The following is a 10,632-nucleotide window of genomic DNA, read 5'->3' as shown; positions in this document are numbered from 1 at the left end:
GCTGGAGCCCGATCTTTTGCCTGCCAATCCAATGGGGCTTTCTAGGAGGAATTTTCAAATTATGATGGAGGTTGCATTGTGTTCCTACAGCGAGTTAGGATCTGACTCAACCTCAAAAACACAATAACTCAATAATTTATATTAGCCAAAAAAGCGAACAATAGTATATTCTATTGTCTTCTCGTCACACATTGTTATTTTATATTCATGTCAGTCGGTGATTTTCATCGGCCCCCTTAAAAAGGACGATGATTAGCCTGCAAGGCATTAAAGTGCCCAAACTAGTGAAATACTTTACAGCCTGGGCTTTCCATACAATCGGGAATAAGGGAGCTGGCGCTCATTGAACAGAGCTGCGACACAAGCCCAGAGCATATCTTAGGTTCATGTTGCTGCCTTTGGATATGCTTAACCTCACAAGCAGCGTCTGGATGGAATTGTAATCAAAAACAAAGGGCGTATACGGAGGTCAACACTGCTACAACTAATGTGCTAAAACTGCTAAAGTTAGTTTTGCATTTTCTTAAAATGCCTAATCTTATTGCATGATTGCTTCATAATAGAATATATAAAACACTTCTTTACAGTTTTCATCATGCTCCTATATTGAAGCGTTCATGCCACCAACTATTATAAAGCCAACCTGGAGGGTTACTTTGGGGCCTTGGAATTGGGGTAAAACATGTAACTTCATAAGAGTTCTTTACCAATGTCAATGGGAGCATTTTGATAGCTTTTTCTCGTTGATATGGTCTAAGAAACAATTGGCTCCTGATATTCTTCAAAGCAGCTTTTTCATATGTATATCTTATACATGTAAACCTGCATTCTTTTTTTGCGCGGTCGCTTTGATGCATGCTTCTACAACTGTTTATAGTCGAGCTATGTATACTTTTTACTGGTTTGGCTCCCTCTCCACCCATGCGTCTCTGCCCGGGTGTTGACGAAATGTTTCACCCCTCGTAAAACTAGTTGCTAATTGTTTGGTATGCCAGCCTAATGTGATCGAATGTACATTGCTATAATGATATAACAAATAAAAAACAGTCCTTTTTCGCCCATCTGAATACACTCGCGAAACTAGGGACTGAACACAATGTAGCCATGCGTTAACATACCTAATTATTGTCTATTTAATTTTTACTGTAATCTTTAATTTACAAAAGCTTACATCCTGCCCTGCAATAAAGCATCACTGTATTGAAAGGAAGGAAATATTACTGACTAATAAATGATGAAACTCATACTTTTTTGATAGACTTCTGGGATACAGGACTCCTTTCTGAACTACTGGAGTCCCTGGGCTGCGACATCAGAAATATGCAGGTTTATAGAAGTTTGAATTGCGTGGACTTTTCTGAACCTGGCCGGTTTGGCCTCTTGGCGCTTTTCAAAACTTGTTTCCATGCTGCACTGTTTGCCCAAGTGGGGGCGAGAAAAGCAAATGTGTTTCTGTGTTTTATTTATTTGCGTAACGGAGTGCATATGTTCGCATTTATTTTTATAATGATGTTTATTTTTGTACACCGATATCTAGTGCCAGGTCGTCCGCCTGAGAGGAGTGGTGCTTTCAGCAGTTTTTTCTCTACCGCTGCAGTTTAATTCCAATGTGTTCGCCTCTGTTTATGGCGGATTTTTTGGTTTGGATTTATTGCGTGTTAGTTTTCAATTGGGTCAAATGACAGCCAAACTTTTAACACGATGGTTATTAGGCTATAGCTATATATTATTTTTGTGATTGATTTATTAATTTGCAGGCCGTAAAAGGGCACCAAAAAAGGAGCTAAAAGACGTTAACTGCAAGGGTGATAATTCCTTAGTTATAAATAAAGTTTTCTGCACTTCCCTGAGTAAAGACTGGCAGGCAATGTTCTCACAGGAACGGACAGCCTTCAAACTGCTGGCTGGTGGACACACATGAGATCGATCGCTGCTACCTTGGCATGGTGTAAATAAGCTCCACATTTGAAGCTAACATGAGAGGGCTGCAGCAGATTATGGCCAGCTGTTCATGGTGGGCGGTCGGTTCAGACAGGGGACTGGTCACCACCAAGCAGAGAAGACTAAAGTATATTCCTCTGTGGCAGCGTTCACATCCCAAGCCTAGACTCAGGGAACAGAACGATTTCTGATTCTATTATTCGAACTACCAGCTCTCCCTTTCAAACTCCTTTAGCCATATCGTTACACCAAATAGTTAAATCAAGGAGGAAGCGATGACAGTGGAACACAGCTATTAGGAAAGTCAACAAAGTGTGGCTCAAATCCTCAATCGCTCATTTTTGTTTTTTTTTTATCAAGGCAGTTTTAATAATTCCTGTACATTCATAGAAGCGGCTTCTTGTGGTATTCAAGACCTTTATTGTCCCTTAATGGGCACATTTGTTCTGTAGGGCAGGTTTAGAAGACAGACTTGAAGAGGTTGAATATTCTTGAAGGGAAGCCTGTATTGCTCTCTTTCTATCCATCATGTAGACTAATTAGGGTTTTCATTGGGCGGTGATGGATAGAAAAATATTTGAAACTTGAGGACTCCCTTTCTAAAAAGACCATTTCCATTATCAAGCAATTCCAGTGATAAAAAAATTAAAAATGGTAATAATTTTCAGAGCAAAAAATTGACAAACAATAAAAAGAAATCACATGGTTCCAATTGATTTCAATGACCAACAGTTTCTTGACGGTGGGTTCTAAATCTTCACTATATGCCTGCAAGATACAGTTAGCATGGGGTTATTTCGAGCCCAAAGTTATTGTCTTTCAACCTTTCAACACATGATCCGAAAATGAAGAAAACACTTACAACATATGATCACTTTCACTGTACCCGTATGCCAAGGCAGGTTTGCCTTCACTAACTGTACGGAGGCTCAGTCATTGGTACATGTTTATTTATAAAGCCATGTTGGGTAAACTACCAACTTATATATGCTCTCTGATCTCACAGAGAGTGGCAAGTAGCTATTGCCTGAAATCCCAGGATGTGTTTTTATTACATGTGCCAAGTGCTAGGACTGTTTTAGGTACTAAAGCTTTTATGTGTGCTGCTCCTCTAGCTTGGAACACTATGCAAACAAAATTGAAACTGAGCATTTTGGTTCCCTTGCATCATTTTAAAGCTTGGATAGATGAAATGTTATTAGATATCTGTCATTGTGAATAGGTTGCTAATGTATACCCCTGTAATTATTTTGTATTGATGTCCTTCTGTTGTTTTTATGTGTAACCAATGTGCTGCAGGTCTCCCTTGAAAAAGAGATCGTTGATCTCAATGGGATTTTCACCTGGTTAAATAAAGGCTACAAACAAACAAACGACATGTCGGGAAACCCCCTCAAGGGGGCCCCATGCATAGCGCGCCGTAAGAAACTGCTTCTTAATTTCCGTTTTGTTGCTCCGCTCCGGGGGGGGGAGGCTCTCTTTTGTCCACACTATTGAGGATGCAGCAGTGTGTTATCTTCAAATAAACTTTATTAGAATAGCCTATGGACAAAACGAACTGCGGGGGGTCCTGAATTCACATGAGCGCCTCTCTAGTCAGTACAACAACTTTGGAGCCTTATGCCGTTAACAGAGAAAAGGCAGAAGAAACTTTATGTTGCGTTGATGGTAGGAAACTTTCCTATTAAATAATCAATCCATTTTTTTTATTGATTGATTTGCTTGGACACTTTACTTAAGCTTCCTATTTTTATATATAAATATTTGTTTCTGAGTTATGAATTACATCTTTTAATTCCACATTCAAACTTCAACCATATTACATTTTTCTCTTTAAAATAATTTTTCATTTGAAAATAGAGCAACTGTGATAAAACGCAATTCCCCCCAGGAAAGGAAAGTATTTTGATTCAGATAGATAATGATCCAATAAGAGAAAAGCAATCAAAAAAGCTTTCCTCTGAAAACTTTCTTAAATGAAGTATTCTACCCATCCATCTACTGCTTATTTTACTTCCACTCTGGTAGAAAAACAACAGACTGTCTTGCTCTTCCATCATACATGCCCATATCAAGCATAGAAGACACATGACTCATCATCCTCAGTCATGAGAGAAGGTGCTCTGACCTCTGCACTCCCCATCAAATTACCCCGAGTCAAAGTCCAGTCTAAATCACACTGGATACGATATAAACCATAAACATATACGCTTGCCCTTCTTACTTTATCGTTCTTGTAGGTGAGATGCTGCAGGTAGGCCGCTGCGTTGCTCCTGACGGGGTCCAGCCTGTAGTTCAGCATGGCGATGACCTCTGGCAGCTCTGGCTGACGCCAGCCTCCGGGGCCGGGACCCGGAACTTTCCTCAGAGTGCTGTCCAACGAGGCCATGCTGCCCCTCTCCCCCTGCGCCAGTGGGGCTCCGGCTCCCCAGTAGTACTGGTCCCCTGGGCCGCTCATGTCGCCATCCAACGTGCCCTCGTAACTCCTGAGGAGGAAGGAGAATATGAGTTGAGGGAAAATAGACATCCAACAATTCAAGCAGAGAGGGAAAGTGTAAAAAAGTTTGTGCTAGGGCTGAAAATCATATGTAATAGAAATTGGGAGAAAGCAGTGACAAACATCTACTACCTTTGAATACACAAGGTGTGTGTCGTTTACTAAAAAAGCTAAAAACGTAACCAGAAAACAATTGGAAACTCTCAATATTCTATGTTCCTACGGTTGCACTGTCTAACTGTTACTGTGTTAGGGTGAAGGTAGACTATACAGAGTTATTTCCTTCGAGTCCGCTGCAATATCAACATGTTTTAGACTAAAAACCCTATATTACATTACATGTTACTTGTTAGACGCTTTTATCCAAAGCGACTTACATACTCAATACTGTGGACAATCTCCGCAGGAGAAATTTGGGTTGAAGTGTGACATGCTGACTGCAGTGGGGTTTGAACCTGTGACCCCCTGATCCGAACACCAGTGCACTAGTCCACTGCGCCACACGCCTCCCTATATATTGATGTAGTGAGGATATTTTGTGGATAAAGGCAATAAAAACACACTTGGAATTGGAGAATTAAGAGAATAACATTACTTACTAAACGGCAGCCTTTAGCTGCAAAACTATAAAGAAATAAAACTGAAAATTAAATCAAAATGTGAACTGCTGCTAAGGCACCAGAATCTTACGCAGGGAAAAGGGTAAGAAGTTCAGGCAAGAACGTTGTTTTGTGCAGTTTATTTTCAAAGATACAATATCCTATAGTTCGGCAATATCTGTTCACGTCTTCTTGTCTTGTCTTTCCAGTGGCCTCCTTGTGTCTGGTAAAAAAAAACGTTGCCCTTTCTGGTGTGCCAATATCACTTCCACCTGTCACATATAAATCCGATATATTTTTCTCTTTACTTTGACGTTTCTCTCAAATATAATTGTTTGTGGACGGGACGCTACATCACTCTTATACATACATAGAATCATAATTCTTTGTGTCACTTAAAAAAAAACATGTGTTACCCAGCCCTGCGTGGGGGGGGCCCATGTTGGTAGCCATGCAGGTTGCGGGGCACGGTGCTGTAATGCATCTGGTGTCCCATGCCGTAGTCGGGCTCGTCGTAGCCCATGCTGCGCTGATCGTCCTCCAGACCATACGGCTCCGCGACAAACCTGGGGATGGAGGAGAGCTCCACGGCACTTCCCATACGCCCGACCTTCACAGGGACACAATAAATCATACAAGTCAAATGCTGCTGGTAAACCCATGCTACGGGTTGCATATGTGTTCACTACATATAGCATGGAAGCAAAGCACTGCATTTAGTGTGTCAGATAACAATTAAACCTCTGAACCCAACAACGATGATGATTTTTTTATTGTACCTATTTATCATAGTCTGAAACTAGCAAAACAAATTTTCAAATTCAAACGTTCCTTGAACATATAATTATCCTTGCTTTAGTCAGGAACAAAATCATACAAATCTATGTCTAAAATAGTGATTTTTTTGTATCAAAATAACTTTTTGATAACATTTCTCATTTCCAGACACCATATCTTGTGAAAACATAACATTCTCCACACCTTAGAGCAACTGGGAAGTCACGAATGACTCAGCTATGACAGACAGTCATGTGATAAAAGCTCATTAAACTTAAACTGAACTGCAGGCTGTTTACATAAAGCAGAGAGGGGAGGACGCACAGGAGGTTGTAAAGTCGGAATAGTTGGATATGTGTAGCATATTTTTTTCTTATAATAGCAACACTTGTGGTCACCTGAAAACATCTCATTAATAAAGATTGTATCCAATTTTTGTGAAAGGAATTGAACCTGAATTGTATAATTGTTATGATTTATAGTGTGATAAGTGTGTTTCCGTAGAGGCCTCAGGGAGGAGTGTGTCAGTAAAACCCAGAGACTCTGCTCCGGGTTCAGAGAGGTGAAAGCATGTCAGAGCTGCTGATTGTTGATCATACCTGAGGCTGAGCAGCATAGGGGTCCAGTTGGTTCCTGCTGACGGCTCTGTAGTTCAGATCCAGAGTTCTGTAACCGTCAGGATGGACCGGTCTGGGGAGGGGGAGGGAGGGGCAGAGAAGATGAGTCTAAAGTTTCAAAGTCTACTTGTCTTTTTTAATGCTCATACACCAAGGTATATATTGTAATACACGTTTACATATTTACTGCTACTTAAAGAGTATAACGTGCACATATTTGACCTCTTATGTCAATACAAATATTTTAATCAGTTTTATTTATTTATCATTTAATTTAACTTGTTTATGTTACGCTACATGACGTCATTTATCTGATGCTTTTTTCTTCTTCTTTTTATCCAAAGCAACTTGGATACTTTTCCATCCCATAGATTTGCCTACAGGAGCAGGTATCTCGCAGAAAGACACTTGACGTACGGACAGCATGTGTCGGGATCGAACCACTGCCGCTCCTATTGGCAGAGGCATATTTCACCCCTGAGCCACCACCAATTAAAACATGTTATATATCTTTGCATTTTATTTGATTCTAAAGTAGGAAACTATCACAAAACCCTGATTGCCCTCAGGATAAATGAAGTATTCAGATTCTCTTGATGGCTTTCAACAACAAACTGTACCTGTAGCGATCGTCCATGCGCGCCCCCCGGCTCAGGCTGGTGTAGGCCTCCGACGGGGGCCCGGTGCGGTAGTCTTCGTAGCCCGCTGGCGGTCCATAGTGGTAGTTGCGGGGCACAGTGTGAGTGGGGTAATCCATGGGTCCAGCTGGTTGTGCTTGTCTGTAGACTGGTCCAGTGCAGGCACTCATTCCTGTCACTGAGCCCCCCCCATCCAGGGACAGTGTGTCTGACACGGAGGGGATGACTGTGCGAGTGGTAGTGGTCTTTACTACTTTCTTTACCTGAAACAGCGAAGGGGTGAAGAGACAACATTTAGTATGTAAGCTTAAAATGATGTCACTTACAAGTAAAGATGCACCAATGTATGTAGGCCATATTGGCAAATAATGTGACATGTGCTGACAGCAGGAGCTAATGTGTATCTGTTTTTCTGGGCTTCGGATGTATGTAACTCAAAACTATTTTTCTTATAGTCAATTAGTCATTTCCATTTTTATCCTCTCAAGTTACCGTGGTTTCTGTGCGCCTCGTGGTCCCGTCTTCATTGGTCTCCACGGAGATAACAGGTGGAGCCTCCTGAGGGTCTTCCTGCACCATGTACGTCTCCTGCACCATCTGTCCAGGATCCATCCTGAACTGCACATATTTCAGTGGAAAAAAAACTTTAATATAGGCCTTATTAAGGATATGTTTTTTAATAGTTTTTGGGCGGTAAGTGACTTTATTTTAGAGACAAGGAGACGGAGGGGATGACATGCGGCAAGTGGTCCCAAGCCGAATTTGAACCCTGGTCCCTGGTGTATATGGCGGCCCTTACGTTTTTAGGAATTAAACAGCACGGAAAGAAAAAGTTGTCTTCAGAATATGCTTACGTGATGTGTCCCGTTGATGTAACCCTCGTTCAGTGTTAGCCTCTCTATGTCTGCATCACAAGGAATGCGACCGTTCTGAAGAGAAGAAACATACATGAGGGGAATCCAGCACACACAATCACTGCTTGGAATGACTATACGTGTCTGAACACATCACATACACATCACGACATGGACTGAGCAGTTTAAAAGGTGTCCAGAGTGACAGGCTACTCATGTACAGTAAAGTGAAGCCAGCTTTATTCTGTAAGGCTTCAGTGCTATGATTACTGTGCTGCTCAATTACATGTGTTTCCTTACAGTGATACAACTAAAATAAATTACGCTAGGAATTGTCAATGAAAATAATCACTAAGCAAAAATTAATTTCAATTATTCAACCCAAGCAACTTCTTAATGACAGCCGACAATCTTGTGAATGAACTGTAAAATGCAATGAAAAGATGAAGTAATTAGTAATGAATAATGACCCATAAAGAGAGACAAACAAAAACAACAAATTCCACACCACCGGCATGTCCAGCCAGCGAGTGGTGATGGGTGTTAACTTCCCATTCCAGCCACAGGGGGACCTACGCACCTCTCTTATCTCCACTACATGGGGGTTAAGGGGGGTAGATCCCTTCTGTGATCGGATAGCATACATTCATGTCATACTGACAGTAATGTTGTATTCTCAATCTTAAAAACCTAAACAAGTGAATGCTGCTCGTAATTACATTCTTTGCCTAAATCTGTTTTGTTTTTTTTAATACTTTTGGTATATGAACACACTTTAATTCAGGCAAGGACTCAGAGAAGAATAGAAAGTGTGTGATGGCAGATGTGAGCGTGTGGGAACCTGTCAGTGGAGACTCAGGTTGTGTTGCGCTGCCTGGGAGAGTGGCAGAGGCATGCCGAAGCCTTTGGGCTATGTAAACACACACGGCAGAGATAAGGACTAGAGTTGCATAGGCTACATTTCTGTCCCATTCGAACACACACACACACACACATACTATGCTTCTGCTTCTTATCAGCCTCCAGAATTACCTGGGGCTGGAATGTGTCCTCCTGCCCACATGCATGTGCGACAAAGACAGAAAGTGAGGGAGTCCTGTTTGTTTCAAAGGTTGCCTAAGGGCCAAAAGTATGCGTGTGTGCCAGTTTATTCACGCACACTAATAGTAGAATGTGTCAATAAGGAAGTAAAAGAATGAGCGAGAGTACGTAGGTGTGCCTGTCTGAGTATGAAGTCACTCGACAGTGCCTGAACCAGGTATATGACTCATGCATGCTACACAGGGTGTGTCTGCAAAAAGTGAAACAAATGGTATTAGCTACACACTCTGACTCAGATTTTACCCAATGATTCACAGCTGATGAAACAGGACTGAAGGAAAACCAGTTAACGGACTTTGTCCCGCTGAAAAAAGTAGCCAAGGACGTCTTCCTTATTCCAGAACATGAAAGCGAATCGTAGATAAACCAGCTGGCTGACATACTGTAGCTACAAAGGTTAACTCTTGATGATGGTCCAGAAAAGGCCAATATCACAACATACAAAACAGAAGGGATGGAGGTGACCATGGAGATGAAACATAGGATGAACTTGCTCGGATCAAGGTTGAATGTGAGGTAGGGCTGCTCAATTAAATCGTATTTTAAATCGCAATTACGATTTTGGCTTGCAACGGTTATGAAAACAACATCGAAATAAAATGATTATTATTATTTTTTAAATTATTTGTATTGGTTTTTCAGTTGAATTACAATTAAAGTTCAGGGTAATCAACTGTTAAAAACATGCTGTTCACATTTTTTCAATGTAAATGGATAATCGTTTTTATTATCGTGATATCAATTATTGACCCAAATAATCGAGATTATGATGTTTGCCATAATCGAGCAGCCCTAATGCGAGGGACGTTTTTCGATGGAAAATGTTCGTGATGGAGGGAAAAAAATGGAATGGGGCGAGGGGAGTTTTTTCCATGTTACCTGCATGTTGGGGAGGGGGCGGGGCAAGGTGCCGGCACACGACCTCCGCTCCTCCTCAAGAGCTCGGCTCAGCATCTCAAACTGCCTCTCCTGCTCCCGCACCGAGGCCAGCAGGGAGGCCGTACTCGCACACTGCTCCATTCACACGCTGGGAGCAGAGCAGATCAGAGCACAGGAAAGGACAGGACAAAGGTCAACACCAGAGAGAAGAAGAGATTCAAACCAACAGCGGGATTTCATTAAAGAACAGATATATAAATCACCCATGTAGACAGATATAAAAAGGCAGAAGAGCTGTGGCACAGTGAAAATCTGGGAGGTGCTAATGAAGTTGAAATGTAAAGGTTGGAAAGCAGCAGGTGCTGACGCAGGAAAGGCAAGGGAAGATAAACGAGAACTGCGGAGATAAAGACCCAGGTACAGAGAAAATGTGAGTACAGAGAACAGGAGCAAGAGGAACAGCAGGCACAAAGAAAGAGCTTCTTGAGAATTCAAGGTGGGACCAGCATCAGCAGAAGCAAAGCCATCACATCTCCGGCACGTTTCCTCACCTACTGCATTGCACGGTTAAAAATAGAGAAAAAGTGAGATGCGAGACGATTACAGCAGGTTTTTTTGCTGCAGCAGCCCGCCAAGCTTTTTAACACTTCTTCATTCCAAGGTGCAGAGAAAGTGCGGAAGGAAGGGGGAGACGAGTGCAAAATGTGAGAGCATTCACGGGAGTTATCG

At 41.8% G+C, this 10,632-nt stretch overlaps 1 protein-coding gene across 1 annotated transcript in view; it reads right to left on the bottom strand.

The window, feature by feature from the left end:
• Positions 1 to 10,096, bottom strand: part of LOC104950723 (catenin delta-1-like) — a 19,269-nt gene extending 9,173 nt beyond the window's left edge. Inside the window, exons 1-7 of the mRNA XM_010777283.1 lie at positions 9,904 to 10,096; positions 7,924 to 7,998; positions 7,562 to 7,687; positions 7,052 to 7,332; positions 6,414 to 6,504; positions 5,454 to 5,647; positions 4,166 to 4,427 (exon numbers count right to left, since the gene is read on the bottom strand). Coding sequence (XP_010775585.1) covers positions 4,166 to 4,427; positions 5,454 to 5,647; positions 6,414 to 6,504; positions 7,052 to 7,332; positions 7,562 to 7,687; positions 7,924 to 7,998; positions 9,904 to 10,044 — 1,170 coding nt within the window. The 5' untranslated portion in view covers positions 10,045 to 10,096. The remainder of the gene's footprint in view (positions 1 to 4,165; positions 4,428 to 5,453; positions 5,648 to 6,413; positions 6,505 to 7,051; positions 7,333 to 7,561; positions 7,688 to 7,923; positions 7,999 to 9,903) is intronic.
• Positions 10,097 to 10,632: the final 536 nt, after the last annotated feature.

Source organism: Notothenia coriiceps, unplaced genomic scaffold (assembly GCF_000735185.1).
Source record: "Notothenia coriiceps isolate Sejong01 unplaced genomic scaffold, NC01 NC01_scaffold00000339, whole genome shotgun sequence".
Lineage (NCBI taxonomy): Eukaryota > Metazoa > Chordata > Actinopteri > Perciformes > Nototheniidae > Notothenia > Notothenia coriiceps.
The sequence above is the reverse complement of the archived record's forward strand: the minus strand, read 5'-3'. Positions and strand labels throughout refer to the sequence as shown.